The 26,917-nt window shown below is 38.1% G+C and overlaps 6 protein-coding genes across 13 annotated transcripts; all 6 read left to right on the top strand.

Annotated features, from left to right (window-relative positions):
* Positions 1-257: 257 nt before the first annotated feature.
* LOC108600677 (G-protein coupled receptor Mth-like) lies at positions 258-3,268 on the top strand. 3 transcript variants are annotated; one of them, XM_017988382.2, is made up of 10 exons: positions 258-323; positions 660-1,162; positions 1,224-1,383; positions 1,436-1,618; positions 1,675-1,935; positions 1,997-2,079; positions 2,244-2,332; positions 2,399-2,593; positions 2,646-2,754; positions 2,863-3,267. In XM_017988382.2, exons 2-9 carry the CDS (start codon positions 671-673, stop codon positions 2,752-2,754), a joined length of 1,572 nt encoding a protein of 523 aa, XP_017843871.1. In that variant the 5' UTR covers positions 258-323; positions 660-670; the 3' UTR covers positions 2,863-3,267. The 3 variants fall into 3 exon arrangements, 2 of the variants coding, with proteins under 2 accessions (XP_017843871.1, XP_017843872.1); XM_017988383.2 differs by having other exon boundaries at positions 266-323; positions 825-1,162; positions 2,863-3,268; XR_001915195.2 differs by lacking the exons at positions 1,997-2,079; positions 2,646-2,754; positions 2,863-3,267 and having other exon boundaries at positions 2,399-2,484.
* A 1,174-nt stretch (positions 3,269-4,442) lies between these two features.
* Positions 4,443-5,243, top strand: LOC108598121 (odorant receptor 85b-like). Its single transcript, XM_033293583.1, is given in 4 exon segments — positions 4,443-4,654; positions 4,709-4,886; positions 4,888-4,911; positions 4,976-5,243. Coding segments are annotated over 4 exon segments (606 nt in total). The 5' UTR covers positions 4,443-4,466; the 3' UTR covers positions 5,192-5,243.
* Positions 5,244-6,590: 1,347 nt separating this feature from the next.
* Positions 6,591-7,838, top strand: LOC108600678. The gene is made up of 5 exons (XM_033293495.1): positions 6,591-6,612; positions 6,700-7,028; positions 7,085-7,283; positions 7,339-7,609; positions 7,664-7,838. Exons 2-5 carry the CDS (start codon positions 6,729-6,731, stop codon positions 7,836-7,838), a joined length of 945 nt encoding a protein of 314 aa, XP_033149386.1. The 5' UTR covers positions 6,591-6,612; positions 6,700-6,728.
* Positions 7,839-9,064: 1,226 nt separating this feature from the next.
* LOC108600670 (G-protein coupled receptor Mth2) lies at positions 9,065-18,792 on the top strand. 6 transcript variants are annotated; one of them, XM_017988368.1, is made up of 6 exons: positions 9,065-9,090; positions 15,035-15,786; positions 15,844-16,459; positions 16,519-16,713; positions 17,582-17,790; positions 18,132-18,223. In XM_017988368.1, the coding sequence occupies exons 1-5, from the start codon at positions 9,080-9,082 to the stop codon at positions 17,769-17,771; spliced, it is 1,764 nt and encodes a 587-aa protein (XP_017843857.1). In that variant the 5' UTR covers positions 9,065-9,079; the 3' UTR covers positions 17,772-17,790; positions 18,132-18,223. The 6 variants fall into 6 exon arrangements, with proteins under 6 accessions (XP_017843857.1, XP_017843859.1, XP_017843860.1 ...); XM_017988370.2 differs by lacking the exon at positions 9,065-9,090 and adding an exon at positions 10,252-10,896; XM_017988371.1 differs by lacking the exon at positions 9,065-9,090 and adding an exon at positions 10,264-10,277.
* Positions 18,793-20,376: 1,584 nt separating this feature from the next.
* Positions 20,377-23,158, top strand: LOC108598827 (probable G-protein coupled receptor Mth-like 9). The gene is made up of 7 exons (XM_017985579.1): positions 20,377-21,502; positions 21,555-21,746; positions 21,812-22,045; positions 22,098-22,254; positions 22,540-22,743; positions 22,805-22,884; positions 22,945-23,158. The coding sequence occupies exons 1-7, from the start codon at positions 20,872-20,874 to the stop codon at positions 22,977-22,979; spliced, it is 1,533 nt and encodes a 510-aa protein (XP_017841068.1). The 5' UTR covers positions 20,377-20,871; the 3' UTR covers positions 22,980-23,158.
* Positions 23,159-24,314: 1,156 nt separating this feature from the next.
* LOC108599192 (probable G-protein coupled receptor Mth-like 8) lies at positions 24,315-26,456 on the top strand. The gene is made up of 6 exons (XM_017985988.2): positions 24,315-24,939; positions 24,992-25,148; positions 25,332-25,523; positions 25,582-25,800; positions 25,852-26,215; positions 26,272-26,456. Exons 1-6 carry the CDS (start codon positions 24,412-24,414, stop codon positions 26,318-26,320), a joined length of 1,509 nt encoding a protein of 502 aa, XP_017841477.1. The 5' UTR covers positions 24,315-24,411; the 3' UTR covers positions 26,321-26,456.
* The last annotated feature ends 461 nt before the right edge of the window (positions 26,457-26,917 follow it).

The following is a 26,917-nucleotide window of genomic DNA, read 5'->3' as shown; positions in this document are numbered from 1 at the left end:
GTATACGTGATTGCGTATACATACAGACGCTCATGTGGATCTCTTCGACGAGAACGTTCAAGGGCGTAGGTAGGGGGATTAGACAATCATTGCCTCTCTGTATTCATAACATTACATTATGAAGCCCATGGTTTCTATTTATACTTTTTAGTATTTTTTTGATGTTCCCCCTGTTTATGAAAACAGACCGCCGTCTTTGTAAGCTCTCTTTATTAGCTTACATTTGTATACTTATTTTGTTGTCATATTCTGTGAGACTCTCTGAAGCAAAGTTCAATGCATGCAGACTGTATCAGACTTCAAGCAAGAGAGGAACCAACCGAGTGAGTGTACTAAAAAACAAAATAAAGTAACTAACATCAAGTTAAGAGCTTAAATACTTAAGACTTAATAAAATATTATTCAATTTTTGGTATAAAAATATACTGCTTTATATTTTTAAAAACTCTTACTGATTTTGATGATTTACTGTAAATAAGTGATGACGCATTTTGTACAGTATTTAATGGAAAACATGTGAACATAAGAAAGCCGAATGACTTATATGGTAAATACCTTATGTACATATGTATTTTGCCAATTCGTAAGCAATGGTGGGCGTATTTTTTTTTTCGATATTTACCTAAATTTAAATAATAATAATCAATGTATATATTTAGTTTATAATTAAATGATTCGTAGAGAATTGTGGATTGTACTTTTATATATAACATTCGGCCATGGCGAGATATCCGATTGTGATTACTTCGATACGGTTGACCTAACGGCGAGTAAAAAGTTTCCAAATGGTTCATATTTGTATGAACATGTGCTCATCCCCGCAGAGCTAACCGGTGAATATGACTACGAGATTCTTGCGGATGGGGAGACAAGCTCAGTACCAAACCATGTGAGAGGTTGTGCCTGCAGGCTGAGAAGCTGTGTGCGATTCTGTTGCCATAGAAACCTCAGGCTTGTGGATGGCGAACGCAAATGCAGTGGAGATATTAAGGCAGCGACTGACTTTGATCCGTTTATTAATGTAACCCAAGCTGATGGGCAAATGGTGAGAAAGCATGTACTGGATGAGTTTGTTGTTCAAGATAGTTTGCCTGTGCCTTGCTCAGACCATTTTTATCTTGATGCTGCGAATGTTGAAGATCATGGCTGGACTCTATTTGAGGTTTGAATAACAAATATATTTGCTATATAAAGAAATTTATCAAAATACTACTTTATTGCAGAATGGAACCCTGTTACGCCACTTTGATAATCAGATGTTGTTTAAGCATGAATACTGTCTACAGCCTCATGCAATAGAATCACCCGATAAGGAGATGCAAGTTATGCTAGTGCCACACAATTGCATGGACGAACAGAAGGGACTTTGGTCAAAAAGCATTTGTAAGTATTTATATATTTATATATTTAGACAGTAAATTTAATTTTTTTGTAGTAATGATATTAACAATTATTGGATTGATTTTAACTATCGTCGTATATCTCTCACTGTCAAAGCTACGTGATTTACACGGTAAATGCTTTATATGCTATATGTTGTGTCTTACAATGGCATATATATTTTTAATCGCCGACCTATGGAAAACAAACTGGCCTCATAATAACTGTATGATAATAGGTAAGATCTTAACTATAGTTACTTTAAACATTCTATTAATGCATAGCTTTATTTAGGTTATGCCGGTTACTACTCGGTAACGTCAGGATTCCTTTGGCTCACAGTTATATGCTTTGATTTGTGGCTTACTTTCTACAGAAAGAACAACAACGCTCAGCGAACTACGCAGATCTCGAGGTTCCGAAAATACAGTCTCTATGCTTGGGGCGTGGCTGCGCTATTAACTGTTATTGTTATTACAATGGATAAAGTACTGGATGCAGAAAATGAAGAACAGTTAGTGCCTGGAGTTGCGATATACAGTTGTTGGGTTAAAAGTATTCCCTTTTGATAATACCCATTGAATCATTTTTAAATCTGATCTATGAACATTAACAGCTCACGATTGGTCTGCTATGATCTATCTCTATGGACCCATGTCACTTCAGCTCATATTTAATATAACTATGTTCATTCTTACGGTAATACATCCTCAACTATTTTTCATGTTGCTAATTCAGAAGAATTCTATTTATTTCAAATGCTTGATTGCTTATCCAAAATTTATGGCAGCAAATTTTATTTTCAAATAATCTACGAATGCTACAAATGTTTTAGGATAACTACATAAAGTTATTTATTACAGGCACGTCTTATTATTAAAACTACAAAAAAGAATCATGAAGTTCAGGCTGGGCAGGACCAACAGCGGCATCTCAATTCTTATAAGCAAAAGTACTTAAACAATTTTAAAATTTATCGCTTGAACGAAAATATCCCTAACTATTTTATTTTTTATAGCTATAGCCTGTTTGTGCGTCTTTTCGTTATTATGGGCATAACTTGGACTCTGGAAATATTTGGTTATTTAACCCAGGACATTGGAGTACTTTCCACAGTGTTTTTGTGCTTTGACTATATCAATTATGCCCAAGGAATTATAATATTCATTATTTTTGTGCTCAAGCCCAGCGTTATTAAGCTAATTACGGAACGGTAAGTTTTTAAGGAAAGTCCTCTACATTTCTAAATGGATTTTTTGTTTAAGTATTCGGGGTATAGAATCGACTGATGATGGCGAAAACTGCGAAGAAGAAATTGCATTGCAAGAAAGAAACACTGGTGCAAGGAATATCGGTCCAAGGATATTAAATTAGGTAAAGTTCTTACATATTTTGCTACAGATTTTTCGTATGAATAAAACTCTATCATTGAAGATAGTGTGCACATTGCTAATACTTGCTTTTGTCGTAATTAAATTTTAGGCAACTTCAACCTAATTTCAATAACCAAGCTACTAGAAAAGTTGTGCTTACAAAAGGGTTAGATAAATCCATGAAAGCCGTCCATGGGTAAGACAATCTGACAGCGCAAACGTATCGAAACTGATGACAGCTAAAAAAAATGGAGAATATATTATTTATAACAAACTAAAATGTAACTTGTATTGTACTATTTTATAATATTTAAATCACTAGACTAAAATTAACGTAATGAACAATTTTTTAATCAATTAAACTTTAACGTTGTATCAACTCAATATTTTAACCCCTACAGTTTTGCGAAAGGAGTTTATAGTAAACCTAGTACCAATAAACTTACCTTAGAAATAAAATGCTGTTCTGGCGACAGGCGCACGTTACATCATGAGTAGAGTTTTAACTTGAATGTTATAATATAAGTATATATCTTGTATAAATAAATTACTTCAAATAATGTGAGGGCAGTACCCAAATTAACATTTTATTCAAGTCAACCATATACCTAACTAAATTATATACACGAACTATATTATTACCCCATTGGGCAGAATTCATGAACGTATTATCTTTTCTAACTTGAAGCATTCACCTCAAGTTAAAACAAAACAAAACAGAAATCAAATTTTTCGCATCGATCATTTTAAATTTGAAATAAATTTTTTAAGAATAATGGGCGTAAATTCAACTTTGAGTGAGGAGATAGTTTACAATTCCAAATAAATTCGATCTGCCAAATCACTTTTGCTCTATAGTTCTATTGCAAACATTTAAATTTGAACAAAACTTAAGAAAGGGTATTAAAATGCTGTCTTGTCTCTGGTATCCACCAGCCATTTAAACAATAATAAGTTATTTATATCATACGTCACACAATATTTCCTATAAAAGACATAACCCGAATAGTCCTCCATTCAGAAATGGAAAAGTTTATACAAAGAGCTCAACGCATTCTGCCCTCAAACGCAGCAGTTGGTAGACTTGGTTCAATAGAATTAAATTTATGGCTGGCACATTTGGTCGGGTTGCCTCTAACAGGCCTGAAGAAGGAGACGCGTCTACAGAAATACTGGGTATTACTATATGGACTATGTGTTCAGTTTGCGCTTCTCTGTTATTTGGGATTTCAGTTATACGATCTATGCTTCTATTGGCATAATGTGGATTTGATGACGCAAAATGTGGTCATATCACTGACGCATTTTGCCTACATACTGAAGGTACTATAAGCTGGAAATCCACTAAAAATATATAAAGCATAATTGGTAATCTAGGTGATAAATACGTACTACCACTATGATAGCCTAAAGGATATTGTTGCTAAGCTAAGCGCTATAACTCGAGAAACCGTTTTATCCAAAAAGCAAGTTAATACTTTTCTAAAATTTGAGATGAAGGGCAAGATGGTAATGCTTTTATATTTTAATCTGGTGCTACTGCCGGGCATTATGGGCCTGACTTTGGTGCTCTTATGTAAGTTTTAATAAAGGGTAATCGGTGAATCTCAAAAATATTGCGTATCTTTAGTTCCAGACGACTTCGCTGGTCATCGCTTTCCATACAGAGTGCGCATACCAGACTTTTTGCCACCCACTGTACAACATATCTATATGGGAGTAGGACTTGCTCTTTTGGCGCTTTGTATTACAACTATCGACTATCTCAACGTATTGCTTATGGGCCACATTTGCATGCATCTCAAAGTGCTCAACCTGTCCTTCGACGAACTCAAGAACACTAAAGTGGATCCGTACAGTTGGTTGGTCTCCATTGTTAAATACCACTGCGAACTGATTGTGTAAGGCAACTGCACTACTTTCTATTTAATTATTGCTAATATTATATCTTTTAGTTTGCGCCAAAAGGTGGAGCGCATTTATAGTTTGCCTGTCATGCTGCAGTTTGTCTCATCAGTTGTAATCGTGGCCATGACAGCGTTTCAAGTGCTGGTGGGTGATGGATCAAAGAGCTCGGTTATTATGGATCTACTGCTCTGCTGCGTGCTCTGCCAATTGTTCTTATACTGTTGGTTTGGCAAATGATGTGTTTGAGCAGGTGATTAGAACAAAAAGCATTAAACGAATCTACGCTAAATTTCAATTTTTTCATTTATTGACAGAGCAAAACTCTACCAACTTCTGCTTTTGGCTGCAATTGGCATCCACTCGATAAGAAGTGCAAACAAACTCTGCTTATAGTTATGATAAATGCGCAGCGTCCTTTTCTCTTCACCGCTGGTGGTTTCATGGGCCTAAGCATTCCAAGTTTCACATATATTATGAGCAAGTCCTACTCCATTGTAGCAGTTCTACGTCAAATGTATACTCGCACATAAAAATTCCACCAGCCTTATAGTAATTAAATGAAAATTAATTAATTAAGTTCAATGGGGGAATGTTCACTAATTGTGGAGCAGCTCTTTAACTAATACAAACTGCATACTCACAAATTACACAGAAAACAAAGAGATGCATTTCTAAATAAATTTAGACAAATTATTATATTATATAAAATATTATACAAAATATACTTATTATTTTATGTTACCTGTTATATGTTCCAGTTCAATATTTATAAGCAATCAGCTTTTATATATTTCTGTTTACTGCTGAGTAATTTTCTGAGCAAATTAAAGCAACTGGTATTTTTTTTACTGATAAGAACAATGATCTTTGATACTAATTATCAAACACAAAAAATCTGGAAAACTCTAAAATAAATCACATATAAGCTTTGTCATGTTTTCCACAGTTCAAGACGATCGGGTATATAACTTAGGAATTATTCGCATTAAAATTTTAAATATAGACAACGGGGTGCGCTTGCTGATGCGCCATACGAACATCGCAGCAGCGTCGCTGCTGACGCCACATCGCCAACGAGCTGTGACGCGTTGGCCGTTTTGTGTGTATGTGTTTGTGAGTGCGTGCGAGTGTTCGCTGCGATGCCCTTGTCAAAGTGTATATAAAAGTTGCATGCGCCCAACTTTAATGCATCTACTTGTTTTTTTGAAGAAAATGATCACTAACTATTTATAGCTATAGCCTGTTTGTGCGTATGTGTTAATGTCTGGGCCTTGCAAGCAGAGCATGGGCAAGACAATCGGATAGAGAAAAAGTTAAAAAAATGGAGACAATATATTTACAATGCTTAAAATTAATTAAAACTTGTGCAGTGTCTTTAAATAATTAATGCACTAAATTAAAATTAACTAGATGTACATTTTTTTAATTTGTACGACAGGCGCGACTGGTTACATCACGTGTAGCTATTAGCTTGAATGTTATAGTTGTATATATAAATAAATTAGTTCAAGTAATGTGTAGGGAGTCACCAAATTAACACTTTGTTAATGTTAACCATATGCTTATCTAAATTATATACACGAAATATATTATTACACTATTGGGCTGTGTCTAGGAGCGTGTAAGAAGCACTGGAAAAGTTAATTATGCTTTTGTAAAAGCCTTCAAAGCACTCACCTCTAGTTAAGACAAAAATGAAATGAAATAAAATGTTTGGCATCGATTGAGAGTGTGCTAAATTTTAAATAAATTCTTTAAAAATTGTGGGCGTAAATCGATTTGCGAGGCAGCAGGCAATATTAAATTCCAAACAAACTCGAGCTGCTTAAATAATTGCACCACTTAAAGATACCCATTGCTTTTATTATATTGCACAAGTTTCAATGTGAACCAAACGCATGAAAGGGTATTATAATGCAGTAATAAACACTCTTATTCTTAGGAATAATTGGTAATCACTTCACACTTTGAATAATAACTTATTTAAATTGTGGGCTGGCGCATAGCTCACGCAATATTTATTTGTTTCGTATAAAAGACATGGCGAGAATGCTGCTCCATTGAGAAATGGAAAAGTTTATACAAAGAGCTCAACGCATTCTGCCCTCAAACGCAGCAGTTGGTAGACTTGGTTCAATAGAATTGAATTTATGGCTGGCACATTTGGTTGGGTTGCCTCTAACGGGCCTGAAGAAGGAGACGCGTCTACAGAAATACTGGATACTACTACTTGGATTCTGTGTGCAGTTTGCGCTCTTCTGCTATGTTGGATTTGAGTTATATGATCTGTGCTTCGTTTGGACCAATGTGGACTTAATGACACAAAATGTGGTCTTGTCACTCACACATGTGGCCTACATACTGAAGGTATACTATAAGCTGGAAATCCACTAAAAATATATAAAGCATAATTGGTAATCTAGGTGATAAATACGTACTACCACTATGATAGCCTAAAGGATATTGTTGCTAAGCTAAGCGCTATAACTCGAGAAGCTGTTCTATCCGAAAAACAGGTGCACACTTTTTTAAAATCTGAGATGAAAGGCAAGATGGTAATGCTTATGTATTTTCACCTGGTGCTACTGCCGGGTATAATGGGCCTGGTTTGGGTGCTTTTCTGTAAGTTTGTAATAAAAGCTAATCGTTGAGTCTTGAAATTATTGCGTATCATTAGTTCCAGACGGCTTGGCTGGTGATCGCTTTCCCTACAGAGTGCGCATACCAGACTTTTTGTCACCCACTGTACAATATTTCTATATGGGAATATCAGTTGCTCTTCTGGCGTTATGTACTACAACTGTGGACTATCTCAACGTATTGCTTATGGGCCACATTTGCATGCATCTCAAAGTGCTCAACCTGTCCTTCGACGAACTCAACAACACTAAAGTGGATCCTTACAGTTGGTTGGTCTCCATTGTTAAATACCACTGCGAACTGATTGTGTAAGGCAACTGCACTACTTTCTATTTAATTATTGCTAATATTATATCTTTTAGTTTGCGCCAAAAGGTGGAGCGCATTTATAGTTTGCCTGTCATGCTGCAGTTTGTCTCATCAGTTGTAATCGTGGCCATGACAGCGTTTCAAGTGCTGGTGGGTGATGGATCAAAGAGCTCGGTTATTATGGATCTACTGCTCTCTCTACTTTGCTTAATTGTGTCAGTTTGTTGATACACTTTGTGTTTTTAGGAGGTGATTTATACAAAAGCTTAAAGAAATATTAAATTTCATTTTTTCATTTATTTACAGAGCAAAACTCTACCAACTTCTGCTTTTGGCTGCAATTGGCATCCACTCGATAAGAAGTGCAAACAAACTCTGCTTATAGTTATGATAAATGCGCAGCGTCCTTTTCTCTTCACCGCTGGTGGTTTCATGGGCCTAACTATTCCAAGTTTCACATATATTATGAGCAAGTCCTACTCCATTGTAGCAGTTCTACGTCAAATGTACACTCGCACATAAAAATTCCACCAGCCTCATAATAATTAAATGAAATGAATTAATTAAGTTCAATGGGGGAATGTTCACTAATTGTGGAGCAGCACATTTAATAAAATCAACAGCAGACTCGCAATATGCATGTTTTCATAACTTACCAATTTACTATAATATTATACAGTATTCTATTTGTATAGAATGGAATTCAACGTTAATTATGATATGTTTTTTGATTATTGCAAATAACAATGATTAGCAGTTCTTTTTTTTATAATTATCGAACAGCTCAGACATGTCGAATATAAGAATAGTTCCAATGAGAATAGTTCCAGTATTTAAAATTGCATTTTTTTCTTAAATATATTCGTTCATCTGAAAGTAGAAAGACGGACTGTGTTTCTTTTTACTAACTTTATTTTCAAAGTATGCAATTCAATTATAAATTATAAAAAATTTATGTGTTTAATAATTTTATAAATATTATAATAATTTATACCGTATTAAGTCATTTATGTGCTTGTTAATACATTTCTCACAACTGACCATAAAACATTTTTAAATGCAAAACACACCCCGAATGTCTACTGTACTGCGTGAAAGCTTTCTGTACAAAAGCTTTTGAGCACTGCTGTTAACTAACAGAGTTGATGTTAAGGCTGCAGAACCGAGTATGTTTAAAACAAACAAGTAAACAAAACCACAAGCAAAAATTAATTAGGCAAAAAGACGTTAAATTTAAAGCTTCAACCTTATGCACTGCAAAGATAATCAAATTTGTATTTGGTCGTGAGAGTTCGTAACGATAAACTGAGTGAAATTGTATGGTGTGGTTAATTCCAAATAGTTAAATACACAAATTTGCTTAAGATAATTTACTAAGTGCGTTGGTGTGTGCAAGTGGGACAGAAGAATAGAAGAGCTAGCTGTAAATGTAACAAATGTTTTGAATACTTCTGCAAGTGAAGAAAGAGATGTACCCAAGGTAAGAAATCAGCTGTTTTGGCATCAGCTTCAAGCTTTGCCTTTGGTGCCTTGATTGCCTGTCTCTCTTTTCTGTCTTTTGCTGATTAAAGTGTGACTGCCCACGAGCAGTTATGTAGTTGTTGTTGTTGTTGACTCTTCGCTGTTGTTTCTTAATATTTTTTTTGTGGTTTGCGTATTTATTGAATCTTTGACAATCTACTTACAAACTTGTACTTATGTACTTGCCGGCACTTAAAATTCAATGCTAAATGAAACCAGTTTTGTGAACTTTTCGTCTGCGACAATGTCAAATCGTATATATAGTGGAGATACGCACATATATAGCTGCATATATGTAAATCGGGAATACCATGGACAAGTATCCGCTCCCTGATCCGCCAAGACGCGCATGTTTCAGTCGTTAACGACACTTGATGGGCTTATTAAAATCAATTTATACAATATATACACATGTGTATATACAAATTTAAATGCAAATTATTTTCAAAGCCAAAAAACCAATTATTGTCAATTGTGCGGCGCCCATTTTGATATCGATTAAGCAGATCAGGCCACCTGAATATTGACAGTACTTAGCCTTAAAGCATTTAATATTTTTTTATTTATGGTGTGACAAAAGCTGACATTTGACACGTAGTCGCCAAACAGTTAAAATTTAATCAACCTGAGCATATTTTTGAAACTCCCTACGTGACACTTTAAGTCAGTCAAACTAGTTGGAGTTCATGCTCAAAACAAAACAAATTTGCATAAAACAATTTAATAAGATGCACAGCTGTTTCATATGTCCGTCCGCTTTGTCCACACTCTTCCATGTGTTGCTCGTGATCACACTTTGCTGTTAATGTTAAGCCTTAGCTGGCTAATTAAAGTCAATTAATTTGTTAAACAATGCAATAGAGCAAAAGGCATTTGGCACTTGGAATCTCAGCTCTCAATCGCTGCCCTGAGGGCACTAATTTGATTGAGAGCCAGGTAGTTATTCCACATGAACCATTGGCATTGTTTGTTTACATTTAAACTTGACGATTACCGCTCAGCGACTTCTTCACGCATTAACAGCGGCTGTTAACGTTAACAGCGACTGTTGCGTACAGTTTGTTTATCAGTGTCTCCATTCGTGGGCGTGCTCTTGGGGCTTTTGCTCTTGCTCAGTTGGTTCGTAAGCGTCGCGGTTGACGGAAGGTGAGCGCGGCATAAAGTTAAAATAGAGAAAAGCGTTGAATTGATAGTGTGGCAAAACAAGAGTTAGTTGATAACTAATTAATAAATTATAGCGTGTAGACGTTTTTGCTATTTTAATTGATCAGACGCGCCTAACCGGTTGCTCCCAGCCCCAGCCCCAGAGTGTAACTTTACCAGATCGAATTGTTGCTTGGGAATTCCCAGCAGGCTCCCAATGGTTGTGTGTGATTTTTAATGTTGCTGTGACGGAGTTTTTTTCTTCAAGTGAGAGACGTGTTTATTATTTTGCATAAATAGTAATTAAGCAATGCAAATTTGTGTAAAGCGTAAATCCAGTTTGTGCAATCTTTCCTGCTAAATAAAAACAAGGCTAAATCAAAATTGCAAGTCGGCAAACGTTTTCAAGAGAACCCATAAAACAATGGCGTTTACCTGTTGAGCTGCTTTGCATGCGGCGGAGTTACGAACAACAAAAAATGGGGATTTTGTGTGAAATATTTTATTCCTAAAGTGTCAAGAAATTAACAACAAATAACTTTGAGCAGAACAAATAACTTGATTGAAGCAAATATTGTGCTATATACTAAGCAAATAATTTTTATATATATCGACATAGTGGGTAAGTGCAAAAAGATAAGACTGAACACATATTTTCTAACAAACTCTTTGTAAGCGTCGCCAAATCAACTTAAGTGCTGCTCACAATATATATAAATAAAATATTTCTTAATCGTTGACAGATGTGTGCTCTAATTAGAATAGGGTCTATAGTTAAAAATAAAATGCTTGTGGCACTTATAAATTTTTACGAGCCGTAAATTAGTTAGAGTATTTAAACTAACAAATCAACTTGTGTGCTCAAAGCTTAAATATAATATTAGCTGGCTAATTAACGTTTCCGTTCTGTGCGCTAAGAGTGTGACAAAGCTAAAATCAAACACTTGTTGCACTTTGCGTCATCGCTTCATCAATTGAACAGACACACATGTGTGTGTGTATGTTGTCCCTTGTCCTCCAACCAATTCATGAGCAGACGAGTTCACCTTGAATGTGATAGCTTCCAGTCCGATTGCCGCTCATCAACTTGGCGCAACGCTCTCAACTCTTCTTCCTATTCAAATTGTTTACAGTTTGTACATTTGGCCAGGCAATTGTTGAAATCATTTTCTTATTTTGTTTATATGTTTGCCTTGTTTATTTCAAAGTATTCGGAATTGGGCTCTGAGAATTATTCGCATAGAATGCACGACTTGGCATTAAAATTAGTTTGATGCGCTGCCATTTGACACGTCGCATTGTTTGTAAATAAGCCACATTATATACATATATGTATAATATGATATATAAGCAGTCTGGAATGGCAATTTGTGGCATTTCAGTTGTGTTTATCACGCAGGTGGGAGTTCCTGTGCTGGTTGCCATGTGCATTTGCTTGATAAGCGCAATTGAATTGTAGTTTAATTAGCTAATTGCAATTACTTTGACATTTACTATCACTAGATTCAGCTATAGCATTAAGCAGAACTATAGTTTGCTGGAAATGAAAACATGCACAATTAAATTATTATCATGATTTATTATACACAAATGTTTGTTGATGTTTCTAAGTAAGCCACAACTTTTAATAGAATTTTACATTAATCTAGTAAAAATAAAAATGTCTGCGACATTTAGTTTCTATGTGCATTGTTTTAGAACATTAGTGATTAGCAATATAATTTATGGCTCAACTATGTAGCCGCAACTTTCTAATGAATTCTTTTTAAATCTAATTAAAACTAGAAGAAATTCTATGAATTATTTATGTAGTTTTTTGAATAACGTAAGCTCTTTTAATTTAAAAAGAATTTGCATAATTTTAAATAATTTGCTGAAGTTCAAGAGTTATCTGCTCTCTCTCTTTTATATTGTGGGGGATTTATTTATGCATTATTTATTTTCAGCGTATAATTTGTTTTGATAATTATACTGTTTTATTTTCTATTAATAAATGTATAAATTAAAACATTTAATCTTTTTTTGGGCTGGGCCCCGGGAGGGCACGTGTCTAACTATGCTACGGCTGAATAGAGCTAAATATAATTTCCATACATATATTTATGGAATTTTCACACGCAGCAGCAACAACAAACCCATAATTAGAATACACAAACATCCATGCGGGGAATCTCACACATTAGTTTGAATAAAAATCACTTTGAAAGCTAAAGCCATGCGGCCAAGCATATATCTATTGTTGATTTGGAAAATAATCAAGACATTCATGCGCACCCTTCTGAGGTGATGATGTTTATCTAACTCACCGCAGCCTTTTGTGGTGAATTTCTTTATATTTTTTCAGTTCAAGTTCGCTGTCTTTTGACTGTTGGCGACCGCAATTAGTTTATTTTGGTTTTTTGTTATGACCAATGCTGCGTACTGATAAACGACCTCCAACAACAACAACAACACAATTCACAATATGCACAATTCGCAATTCACATTGATGATGACGTTCAATGCGCGCTCTCTCGCTCTCTCTCTGTCTCTCCATTATTGCGACACCGCCAGCAGCAAAAAAAAATATTAAAAACTTTATTCGTTGCAAATTTTATTCATGTTTGAATACTTAACTTCCGTGTAAGTCATAAACCTATTTGGATATAAACAATGTCGGTGTAATTTTAATTAAAATGTGTGCCGCGTTTGTTGCAAAGCATGTGCTGAATATACAATATTAAGTATACGCCCCGTTAAGTATACGTACGCGCTTTATCAGTAGCCGCGTTTGATAACTCTTTGACGCGGCTCTCTCTGCACTTTAGCAAGCATAATTATTTAAATGCGCTGCCATTAGGGAGCACTCAACGAACATCTGATAGTGTCTGCCCATTATGCTAGATATTTGTTTGTAGGTGCTAAAAACTATGAATCACAACAGGCTCGAGCAGTTAACTCTGTGGGGCGCTATCAGTGCTGGAACATAAATAAATTTTGGTATATTGTCAAACGGAAGCAAACAATTAATTGCCCATCTGCAGCTGTCAGCGTTGCCAAATTAATTACACATTAAATATTCCATAAATCTGAATATAAACATGTGTTGTATTTAGACTAAACAGCGCTCAGTAACAATTAAGTGTTGAATACTCTTTGTCTATCATTAAAGCAACACCTCAGCTTTATCTTATCTACAATCAAAGGAAATAATCATAGCACAACTGAAGCAAGTTCTACGGCTTTTGCTTTTACTCCGTGTAAACTTTTTCACCATCGACAGATGATTTGCAAATCTTTCGCGCCACACCTTACTAACATGTATTTAATTTAATTGTGATTCATTTAAAAGTTGCTCAAGTTGCTTGTGATTCAGTTGTAAATCGATCTCGAAGCTGTTTCTAATGCTTAAAATTATTATTACACTTATCCACACAAACAGCTCGCTGGCAGGCGTAAATTAAAGATGCGGGTATAAATCAAATTTATAGCATTTGGATTTTTTTTCTGCGTATTTGAATTATTTTCAAATGTGTTTGTGTTGTTTGCGGGGCGATTTTATTGTTTTGATTGCTCGCAATGGCAGCATTGGGAATACTAGCAAATGTGCTCCGATTAATTATTTTAATTACTGCAAATACTTGCGTATACTTAATGTTTACTTATTGGGCTAATAAATTTTATGCTTAGCCCACGCGACAAACCTCTCACCGCCAGCATCTATTACTAAGCAAACAAATGCTTAGCGATCGATGAGTTAGGCTCCCCCCTCCCCCACCCCCAGCCACTCTATGTGGTCAGTCGATAAGCAAATTATTCTGGGATTGCCACTGGGTTAAGTGGAGTAGCAGCATTTGGTATTGGGTTCCGCGAAATATGTTTAGTTTAGTTTTTTGTTTTTGCATTGTCTATAAATTTATGGCAGGCACATTAGCCCGCAAAAGTGGGAGTTGTTTATACGACAAACTAAACTGACGCAACAGTGGCGATAAAAAAAATTAAACTGCGCACGAGAGTTTGCTATTGGGATGGATTGGCTGTTGACAAACATAACGGCACTAAATGCCAATTTAACAGAGACAAATTCATGAATGTGCAGTGCGTGTGCCATGTCTATAGACATACTTAAATATATATGAAATGATTAATGCCCCCGGGTGGCGCCGTAGACGCTACATGACGTACATTGCCGCTCCATGTGTCGCTATTGTTTGCCGCAGCTCAATGTGACGGCATACATCACCCGAAGGACCTGTTGTCCTAATTAACTAACAACTGGTTAAGCTGTCCAAGCATTAATTTACTTTACATTTACATTTTTGGCGCCTCCCTAAGTGATGAAAATTGGGCTTAATAATTGTAATTTTGTATTCTAAAAAAAAGGAACGTAATATTTGTAGCTCAGAAAGCTAATAAAATTTAAAATGAAAGAAATTTTTGAAATTAATTAGTGCTTAATGCTAATAACTAAACGTCATTACTTTAATATTTTGGGTGATTCCCTTTAGTCAAATTCAAATTAAAGAATAAAAAAATATTTTCCAAATAATCCAATCCAGTCGTTTCTTATCTGTTGTTCATTAAATGTGTGAGCAATCATTTAAATTAGGTAATTAAAAATATATAATGAGATTCGGATGGCCTCCCCTAGCTGACCTCTTGGCTATGCCCATGCTCTATATATAAACTCTGTTAGAATAATTTTCAATATTTACTCAACTATCTAAATCTACTCTTAGCCAAGCATATGGTATAATAATTTTTGTTTATTTTACTTGCAGTGCAAAAAAAATGCATTTGAAAATGCAGCCGCACAGTGGACCCGTCTACTGCGGCTTTACGCTATGCGCAGTCGTCTGCCTGGTTGTCTTTCGCCTATTGCCCGGCAACTCCTTTGGCGTCTACGCGTTCAATGAGGAGCGCTATCATGAACGGAATGGACTACACACGCGCTGCAGTTTCTTCGATACTGTGGATCTAACGAATTCCACCAGTTTTCCCAATGGCAGCTATGAGTACGCGGGTGTAATCATACCCAGCCATTATGTAGGCACCTATGACTATGTGTACAAGAATCTGGGCGATCGCTATGATGTGGCACCGCATAAGCGAGGCTGCATCTGCGAACTGAAGCCTTGCATCAACATGTGTTGTCCCTGGGGCGAAATCTATTCCAAGAATCGCTGCGTTAAGGACAACAATACGCAACAGGCGTGGCCCGAGCCCATGATAAATGTGACGCTGAGGAACGGCAGCGTGGAAAGCGTCGACATCTATAAGCAGTTTGTGGTGCAAAGCTTTAGGCCCTGCACGGAAATGTATTCGCTGGCGCCGGAGGTCAACGACTACGATAAGTACTGGATATTCGAGAATGGCACAATGTTCCGAGATGATGACAAGGTGTTTATATATAAGAACGAGTTCTGTCTGGTGCCCACCAAAGTCAACAGCACGGATTTGTTTTACGCCATCAATCCGGCAAACTGTGATACGCTCAATGAAGATTCCACAGTGAAGATCATCAACGGTTTTGGTAAGCTTGCAAATTGATAAACGTAAAGAGATTTTTAATTGGATTTCTTGGCTGCAGCTATGCTGTTCTCCGTACCTTTTATGCTGTTGACCATTGCCGTCTATTTGCTGGTGCCGGAGCTGCGTAATCAGCATGGCAAGTCCTTGGTCTCTTATCTGTTTGGCTTGTCCTTTGGCTACTCACTGCTGTGCGGTCTGGTGTTGGTGAAAAACATGGATCCGTATGGCATGACCTGTAAGATGTTTGGCTACACCGCCTACTTCTTCTTCATGGCGGCCTTCTTCTGGCTGAATGTCATCAGCTTCGATCTGTGGCACAATTTCCGCGGCACACGCGGCATCAATCGCTTTCAGGAGAAGAAGCGCTTTCTGCTCTACTCGCTGTACTCCTGGGGCTCTGCGCTGGTATTTCTCATCTTCACCATGTTTGTGCAGGAGTATACCGATGTGCCCGATTATCTCAAGCCTGGCATAGGTAGCGGTCTGTACTGCTGGCTGGACATGAAGAGTTGGTCGGCCATGATTTACTTCTTTGGACCCATATTGATTATTATTGTGGCCAATACGGTGATGTTTGTCATGACGGCCATCAAGATACACGGAGTGCAGCGCGAAATGGCAAGGATTATTGCAAGGGAGGATAGCACCAAGAATTTGCGTACCGAAAAGGACAAGTAAGCGTTACATTTATCAATTGACAACATAGCTGCTAAGCTGTTAACTGTTTTCGCAGATTTGGACTGTTCTTGCGACTGTTTTTGATCATGGGCGTCACTTGGATTCTGGAGATTCTGTCGTACTTTGTGGGCACCGACAAGCAGGTTTCCAAGATCTTCTACGTCTCGGATCTGTGCAATGCCATGCAAGGCTTTCTTATCTTTATGCTCTTTGTGCTGAAGAAGAAGGTCAAGCACCTGATAACGAACAGGTAAGTGTCTGTGCTAAATAAACATTGGAGTGAGTCACTTTGTATATTGTTGCTATACGTAAGTTCATAACTGTGTAAGTCCCCCAGCAGTCAAGCATACGCACTTACTTTGTATTTGTTGAACTATCCCATATCAATCTATAATTAGAACCATACGCGTGCGCAGTCTGCGCCAAACGGAGAGCGTCACAATGGGGGGCAGCAGCTACTCCATGAAGCAGCGCTTTATGGATGCCTCCAATCAGATTCGCAAGCTCGTTGTCATACGCAATGCGTTTTCCAACTCCAACAACAGCGCGCTGCACTCGCATAATGTCTAGGGTTCTCGTTTACCGTTAGTATGCAACATTTTCAGTGTTGTATAATGTGATCAACTAACAGCCAGTTGTTGTTGTCTCTCTGCATGCACTGTAGGAAAATTTGCAGCCTATGCATAAAATGAAGAATTTTGCTTGTATATATATCAAATTATTCTCTTGTATTTCGTTGTCAGACTGCTTTCGGTATCGCTTGCGCTAAAGAACCGCAACATCAACATTACGAACAGTACACGCGTTCAGCCAAATTGTAACCCAAGCTCAAATCAAGATACTAAGCCCAACATACAAATTGCAGCCGTCAACATTTGAGGTGCTGCAGTTTGAAACACACACACAAAACATAAAACAAAACGTACAAAATCGAGGCTAACTTAATTCGTCCAGTAACCGAGCCTAATAACGAACAACAAAACTGTCCAACTAATGTTATGTCTATACTAAGCCCAGTGATATTTAAAATCTACATATATAGCATATATATATATATAACTGTAATGTTAAATGTACCAACAACTCGTTATCGTTCTACTCGTTCAACCACAACGAAGACTCTTCAAGCAAAAGTCGCCCGGTTCGAGTCAATCGAACTCGAGTTCGACCAACTCCACAACAACGGACAGCAGTGCACAGCAGGATAAGTTAAAAATGAAGACGTCGGTCAACCTTAGCCATGGCTTAAAACCACCAGCAGCAGCGGCGGCCGCCATCAGCAATGGCAAAGCCAATCCAAAAAAATAATTTAAACAAATCTCAAAAGGTAAAACGCCGGCCAGACGGCGAGTAGTTTGCCTGTGATTAACAAGAACAATAGTTATGCCCACTAATAAGTACAGCGAACTAACTGCTCATTTATATGTTGACCTCACTATCGCTATCTATGTTATATGACTGGCAATCGCATGTTAATCAATTCAATCAGTTTTAACTCGAACTGATTTCGCCGAATCAAATCATTTGGTTTTCCTGCTAACTCTCACCCAACTATTTTGCATGCTCATTACTCTATCTACTAATTTATGGGTGCTTATCGGTGCTCTATGTGTTATCAATCGATAGTGCCCATCAACTAATCAATTTGCTTTCTGCTCCCCCCATTAGATGCTCGAGCGCACGTGAGGGCAGCAATCAACGGCAGAGCCAGTACTCGACCAAGACCACGTCCAGCAGTGTGGCCAATCTGTCGCTGCAGGAGAAGAGTGCGGTGGAGAAGCCTCTGGTCTCCTCCCCCTTGGATCAACAGCAGCAGCAGCACACCACAAGTTTCCGCTGAAGCGTGCCCACGCGGTTCTAGTTCTAGTCCCTGATGACGCCACTGCGTCGTGTCCAGCATCGAATAGCCTGGTGAACCTCCCAGCAGCCATATTATATATCGTAGACTTAAAAAAGACACTATATCTACATCTATATCTATACCATATACAAAGCATATGCATATCTGTCTGTATGTGTTTATTGTTTACTATCTAAGTAAGTGATTATCGTGGCAAACACACACACACACACACGTATTAAACTGTAATCTGTTAAGTCAAATAAGCCTATTAAAATGCACTATACGTCATCGCTAGGGATTACCCATAGCTGTTATCCAAACATGACGCTGAGCTTGTAATCTGCCAACAGATCAATTTGCTTGATTAACTTTAAACCAGCAACAAAATACGTATTAATTTATATTAATAATTGTTAAGCGCACACGCATGCGTATTTGGATATATGTATATCAAAAATTACAAAAAATTGTTTATGTAAATTTCAATGAAATAAAAAACGCCAAAGAAATTTATGTACTTTTTTTTATTGCTAATAGTACTATTAAAACTAAAGTGCATACCTAAAGCAGTAGCTTACAAATTTGTATTTTTTATTGCCTTAGCCATCATTAAGTTTAGATAAAATAATACTTAAAAAATATTCTCTGATGTGCAATATAGAATTTTGATTCCTCTTTTGTATATACTTTGTGTATAAATTGAAAACGCAGTTACCACCCACATGGAACGTTACATCAACAACAAAGCAGTGACGCCTTCGCTTAGCTCATAACGATCGAGCGCATGCAAACGAAAGACTTGAGCAGCGATGCCCTCACAGCAAGTGAACCAACTTGCTTAAATGAGTGGGAGGCTGGCTGATAAGCCAGTAAGCTTCCAGTAAGATAAGCAGCGACGCTTAGGTTCAATCGCAGCAGCGAAAGCGATCGAGTGCATTCGAACGAAAGACACAAGCAGCTCTCACTCGGGAAGAACGGGGAGAGCAGATTACAAGTGTGGGTGGTTGGGAGTTAAGGCAGCAAGCGTGGACACTTATAGCTCTGTAGGGTGTGATTGGGGTCGGGTGCTTAAATACACTGTAAACAAATTGCAATTGAATAATAATAATCAATAATTTCAATCTGTTGACGTTGTTAAGCTCTATGTATTTAAAAATAAGTTTAATGAATTTGGAAATAGCTTGAAGACTGGGCTTTAAAGATTCTTTGGTTCAAGTAAAAATTACTGAAACGATAATAAAATTAAATTGGTTTCATAATCAATAGTATTACTTTCTAACTTAAGTGTGTAATTCTGTTCAATAGGATATGCTCCTGTGCTATATATTTAGCGACTTAGAATATTCTTGCCTTAGAAGCCAACAACGCTTTTCAATAAAACAAGCGTTTAATATAAATAATAATAACAAAGTTATTCAAAAAAATATATACATAAGCATATATATTTTAAAATAAGTTGCGAAAAAAGTTTTTAAATCAATAACATATTAAAAGAAACTATATAAATTAAATTTATTCAAAGTGAAAATATTTATGAAAGAGAAACTCTTTGCAGCTGTAAGAACTTTTGTACTTTACTAGAAATGTTCTGTAGCAATTTAGTTAAACGAATATTTAGCTATAAATTTAATTTCGCAGTTCGATTGCATTGCATTAATGATTTTAAATTTGTATATAAATACGCGCTGTACACATTGAGCAAAATTCGTTTGCCTCTACTGTATTCATCAATTTGTGTCTTGGCTAAAAGCTTTTGGTGTGTGTCATTGCTAAGCTCTTGTAAGCTAAGTGTTAACATAAAATTTGAGGCATTTCAAAAGCGGCACTTGGCAGACGATCTCAGTCACGCGCTCATATCTAGTTGGGTGGGCATTCAATACAAGATTGTGTGCTTATTGTTGCTGTTGCTGAGCTTACCAACAGCGTGAATTTTGAATGAGGAGATTCCAATTCGACACACAATCGAAAGCGTTGTGAGACTTGGTACCCAGGTGCTCTGAGTTCTGGGGTCTGGCGACTGATTTGAACTGACTAATCAGTTAGTCTGTTTTTTATTCTCGCCCGGCATGGTTGTGCTTTGCGGCTAGCCGGCACTTTATGCGACACAGAGAGAACCAAAGAGAGAGAGAGAGAGAGAGAGTGAAGAGTAGAGTTAACTACCGCGGACGCTGCTGCTGTTGCTAAACTTATTTCTGTTGGAATTGTTGTCGCAATCATAGCCGTTTTTAGACTTCGTCAGCGTCGTTTATCCATTGTCGTTGTCAATTTTTTGTTATTCGATTGTTGTTGTTGTTGTTCTTGGTGTGCGTGTGTGTGTGTCGCCCAAAACGCTGGGACAGCATCGGATTGTGGTCGGATCGCGTCTCGCCCAGTGTTTATTTATTTAATTCTCGAGCTGCGCAAGCGTCGACGCTAACGCCAACGCCGACGTCGCCGTGACGTCAGGCGTGCAGAATTAAGTTGAAAGCCAAAACAATTACCATAGCCAACAACCAACTAAAAGCAAACAAACCGCGATTTTACAGCCGCAACGGTGTTTAATTGAACAATTAGCAAAATCTCAACATGTGGGCGTCACTACTGATCGTTGGCTTTATGCTAAGCACAGGCACAAAAAGTGAGACAGCGAGTGGAAAATTTCCCTGCAACTTTGCAGACACTGTAAACATAACCGATGGTCTGCGCCTCAAGGATGGCTCCTACTCCTACGCAGGCGTGTTGGTGCCGCCAAATCTCATCGCCGAGTACAACTTCAAGGTGATCGATGGCGTTGAGTATCGCGCAGCGAAGCATTTGCGCGGCTGCGTCTGTTTGCTGAAGCCCTGCATTAGCATGTGCTGCCCTGGCGAGCTGGTGTTCAACACGGAGAGCTGGAACTGCAGCAAGCCCGCGCTGTCCCATCAAGTGGCACACATTGAGCTCACCCACAGCAATCGCAGCGTGTCGCAGGTGAAGATCAGCGATCACTTTGTAGTGCGCACTGAGCTCGGATGTCGCAACAAGTTCGTGGACAAGAAGCACGACAGCTTCTGGCAATGGGATCTGCATGAGAATGGCAGCCTGGCACGCGATGAGCGGCTCTGGAGCACGGATGAGTACTGCTTTACGCTGCTGGAGCACAAAAAGGCGTGGCAGCTAACGCCTCTCAACTGCGAACGCTTTCAGCGAGGCTACAGAGTTTGGATCTATGCCATATGTAAGTTTAACTATTATACTATATTATTTATTGATTAATGTTTGTATTGCAGGCAGCATTATTGCTATATTGATCAATATATTTATACTATCGCTGCTGGGCTCCATTAAGGAAGCACGCAAGAGTCACTATGGCCAGCTCATCATTTACTATCTGCTCACTGTCATTGTGGGCTACGCCCTGCTCGTCTATTTGTCGCTCAAGAATCCCATGAATCTTTCCCACGAAGCCTGCCGCAATATTGGTAACTACTCCTTACTCCAATCCATTGTTTGCCTTCACTCATGCTCATGCTTGTTGCCTTCACAGGTTTCCTCGCCTATTTCTGTATTATGTTATCCTTTGTCTACCTGGCCATCTGCAGCTTTGACTTTCTGCTCAAGTTCCGTCTCGTCTCCATACGCAGCTGGGTGCGCAAATTGAGCTACTTCATTGCCCTGCTCTGCGTGATTGCTCTGCGTTTTCTTGTATCCTTTGCGCAGGACTCGCAGCTGCCTAAGCACCTAAAGCCAGGCATAGGCGAAGACTACTGCTGGTTCGATTGTAAGTGCTTTGCATACAATAACTTGCTTATATTAATTGATTTATTCAACAGTGAGACTTTGGGGCATATTCATTTACTACTATGGGCCGATTATGCTGCTGCTGATCTTCAGCCTGTGCTGCAGTCTCAAAGCCTATTTCTCCATCTACAAACTGCCAGAGGATACGCAATATGTGCTGGGCACACAGCTGCGCATCATGAAGACGCAGTAAGTACAGTAGTCACTCGCTTAACACACATGAACAGTAGTTGGAAAAATAAATGTTCTAATCTGACAATTGAGGGAGTTTAGAATTTAAATTAAAAACGTGATACTCTTTAATTTACTTAAGTGTCATAAATTTTTGAAAAATTAATTTGTCTGCCTTTTGCATTTTTTACAAAAAAACCGATCAGATCAGATCTTTGGCAAGTAAATGGTAAAGCAAAGATCAGTTGCTCTTCGGAGATCTTCAACTGCAACTAACATTTGATTTTTATTTTGTTTTTGCAGTTTTTACGCCTTCACAGCCTATTTAATTGGCGTCTTCTCCGTGTGGACACGTGAGATGATTGTCTGCATCATGGCGCGCATGCGTGAGCATTTCATCATCATTGATTTCTGGAGCGGCATCTGCATACTCGGCCTGGCCATAGCTGGATTTTTGCTGCTGCTCGGCAAGAATTTGCATGTGCGCTCCTGGTGGGCCATTAATGTGTAAGTATCTTAAGTTAAACGCTTAAGCTTAGCCAGTTTAATTCAAATTTTGTGCTTGCAGCGAATCCAGTCAGACTGACTTGAGCATTATCAATGCGCGTGTTTATAAATTCGATGAGAAGGGTGATCTCAAATCGCCGGGTGAGTAAAGCTCAAGCTGCAGTCACAGTTTTTAATTATAATGCCAACGTTTTTCCATAGACTCGCCCTACAAGTCAACCGTGACATCACTGTAATTGAACTGTGGTCTACACTGCGTATACTTTTTATATATGACGTATTTTACTTAATTAGTGCACTATTAAGACTCGTTATACTATATAGCATTATTATTTAAAACAAAAGCTGCCTTGCTTCGTTTAGTTAAGTTTGCAAAGCAAAACAATCAGAGCAATAAATGTCGGAGGGAAATGCATATTAAATCATTTTGTAGTTGCGATTTTATGGCACTTTAAAGCAAATGAATTCATTTGAGTTTATTTATCGCTGCTATTAAATATCAGAGCATGCATCTAATTAAACTCTTTAACATTTTCGACTGCATTAACTTTGATCAATATAAAAATGTTATTCATTTTTTATATATTTTTTTATGACGTATAGCAGCAAAGAAACTAAAGAACATGCACAACAAAAACAATCATCAAATGGCTCAGAACGGCCCAAACACCTGGTCAAGTGGCACGCAACAAATGTGCCGTTAATGACGCAATTGAGAGAGCTGTATATTGCCTAGCTGACGACCTCATGTCTATAAAGCTTGCAGCTTATTTTAGTTCTTTAGCATATTCGCAAGTTCTAGACAAGTTTAACGAATTGCAAAGACGCTACTCGCTACAGTGAAGCTCAAATATAAATATATTTATTAAAGTAAATAAATACATCTAAGATAATGCCAATAAACTACTTAAATTAAATTAAACATTTCTTAAGGCATGGTCATTATATTTTCCGTTTATTCTTATTCAATTTTTACAATGATCCATTGGCGTAACATAAAAATTATAAAAGACTGTAATAAAAATTGTCTTAAAAGAATTATAGAATTTTAATAACAAAAATCGATTTACATTTATTTATTTCATTTAAACTAACATATTTTCTATTCTTTTTATAATTAATTACAAAAACGTATTTAAAGTTGATTAAGCTAAATATTTCAAATTAAATGTTCTTTAATGTCAAAAATTTATAGATAGAAGTGTTGGACTCAACAGTTCTTGAATTAATTGAAAGGGTTGGCCTACATTTCCTGCTGCTGGCTACGCCCATGAGTTCATTATCTTTGCTTTTTATGCGCTTGTAACATTACGAAAAGGAGCAGCGTAGTGTAGTCTGCAGTTCGCTATGCCTTGGCCAATAATTTTGTCTATTTAATTTGTCTGCGTTTTTGTTATAAACAAAAGGCCAGCCGCAATATGTGTGTCAGTGTGGTTGCCGCCGGGATATTCCGTTTCGTTCCATGCGCATTTGGTTTTGGAAATAAATTCACAGTTCAAGTTTAACCTGCGCCAGGTGCGGATGATCTGTGGCGGCGCCTCCCGAGACATCATCAAGTGCTTTGTGTTTACAGTTGTGTGCGTGTGTGTATTGTTTCTATTATTTCGCAAACAACATAAACATTGGAACTGTATGTGAAATCGTTTAACGCCTCCAACTGCAGAGATCATGTCTTTGGCACAATTTTGGCTGCTGGCGTTGGGCGTCATTTGTTCAGTGAGTCAGCGCTGCACGTGCAGCTTTTATTTACATGAGGAGGGGCGTCATCCGTGCGCCTTCATCGATACGATCAACATCACAGGCAGCTATGCCATGGACAGTTCCATGAACAGCAGCTATGTGCACAACTGGATGGTCATACCCAAGGAGCTGGTCACAGCCTATGACTTTGTCATAGAGAATGGCATACGCGTGCCGGCTCCAACGCATCTGCGTGCGTGTATCTGCAAGCAAAAGCCCTGCGTGCGCTTCTGCTGCCCACCGGAGCAGTTCTATGATCTTCATCAACACGCCTGCGTTTCGGCATTGGTTGAGCCACAGCCGCCTGGTCATAATCACATGACTGTTGAGCTAAGCAATGGCACACAGCTGCAGCTGGAGCAGACGGCGCAGTTTAGCGTCCACATTGAAGCGCCCTGTAAGCAAATGAATGCGGTCACCAAGGATGAGCAGTACTTGAACTGGACTCTATACGAGGTAGGCCCCTTGCCCAATTGCTCATATTAAATACTCATATTTATTCATGCAGAATGGTTCCATTATTCATGCCCAACTGCTGTTTACCAAGCACTATTGCTTTACCCCGATACTAGCGTCTGACCGCAGCTGGAGCTGGCAGCCCTTGGCCTGCGCACCCGAGAAGTTGCGCTTTTCATTGGGCGTACGCGAATGGACCTATGCTATATGTAAGTTATTTTTAATAAGCATCATACACGCGAAATGTTTTTGTTATTGTAATAAAAATAATCGTTTGACTTTTCGCGCTTCGGGTGCTTAAGCGTTTGATTGGCAGCTCGTTAGCAGCAAATTGAGGAGATCAAACTAAAACTGGTAGCCATGTGTTTAAGCATTTTGCTAACTGCTTACAGGTCTGCTCATCTCCATCATATCCATGTTTATAGTGCTGGTCGTGCACTTGCTCTGCTCGGGTATGCGTAATTCGTTCTATGGCGTTGCCATCAAGGCCTACACCATTTGTGTTATCTTTGGCTATGCCCTGCTGGCGCATCTGACGCTTCACAATCCGGCCAATCTGTCAACAGCCGCCTGTCGCATTCTACGTATGTGTTACCTTAATATTTATAAATTTTAATGCTTAATTTATTGATTGATTTGCAGCCAGCTTCACTTTGCTGTTTCTGGTGCTCTCCTTTTATATATTGAGCTTCATATCGTTTAAATTGTTTCTGAGCTTTCAAGGCGTCGTGCTCACTAAGCTCATGTTCTGGATGATTCTTGGACCTATTGTACTTATAGCCATAGGCTGGTCTTTCTTTGTAGGCTTTAGCTATCACAAGTCCAGGCTGGTCTTTGGCGCCGACACTTGTTGGTTCGATCGTAAGTTAACAACATGGCGTATGTGTAATTTCTCAGCATCTTTTCTTCTAGCTCGCAACTGGAGCATTATGATTTACTTCTATGCACCCATCTTTATTGCCTGTGCCATCAACTGCTTCTTCTATATACTCACGCTAATCTGCATAAGCGATGAGCCCGATCTGGAGGCAGAAAAGAGTTTCGAGTCCATGGAACGCAATCGCCTCAATTCGTTTTGGAAATTTTTCACCTACACTGGACTCACTTGGTTCGTCTTTGTGAGTTCATTTGCGCTCAATTATTATCGCGGAGAGAAGTCGCATTTGAATTATGCCGTTTGCATCTGCACAGCTTTTCATGGATTCGCAGCTCTCTATGCGCTCATTGGAAAAAATCAACAGATACAAAACTGTTTGCGTCGCATTGAATATAATAAGTAAGTAGCCTATAGTCAATTTCAGTATTTTAATTATTTATGTAAATTTATTGCAGTGATGAAGACACTTGCGAAAATTCGGTGCCAATGTCGTCAGTCTACTGAGCGAGCTGCTTTCAAATTTAAATTAGGCGCCTAAGCAGTTGTAAATACAGTATATACCAAAAGTAAGCACGTATCATCCAAGCAGTGCGTGCAAGCAGTGCATAACGAACAAAATAAAGAAACTGTTGGCTCGCCGTTGGCGGCAAATTTGAAAATTCAAATGAAAGCCGTTTCTTATTTTTTCCGTCACTCGTTTTTTTGTGCGCATTTCGCTTGCAGAATGCAAAAAATTCCTATAAAAATCTGTGTTATTCGCGACCGAATTGTTGAACGATCGACTAAACAACTTTGAAAATATTCATATTTAAATTTTGCATGTAACAAGCTGAGCTCAAAATGTAAACAATACATACCCACGTTGGTTGCTGGACACTGCATTTAGCGTATGGGAACTTCAACTCCCAACCCATAGCGCCATATAATAAGTGCACGCCGATTTTGTTTGACATCAGAGGTCAATGAACGACGCGCGACTTCACTCCAGAGCGCTGCAGCAATAGAGCAAAAAAGAGAGTGAGATAGAGAGAGGGTTAGAGTGAGAGACCGAGCATGTGGCAGCCGCAAGGGAATGCCAGGCGCATCTACAAACTCAGTCCC

Source organism: Drosophila busckii, chromosome 3L, assembly GCF_011750605.1.
Source record: "Drosophila busckii strain San Diego stock center, stock number 13000-0081.31 chromosome 3L, ASM1175060v1, whole genome shotgun sequence".
Lineage (NCBI taxonomy): Eukaryota > Metazoa > Arthropoda > Insecta > Diptera > Drosophilidae > Drosophila > Drosophila busckii.
This window is presented reverse-complemented; position numbering and strand designations above follow the sequence as displayed.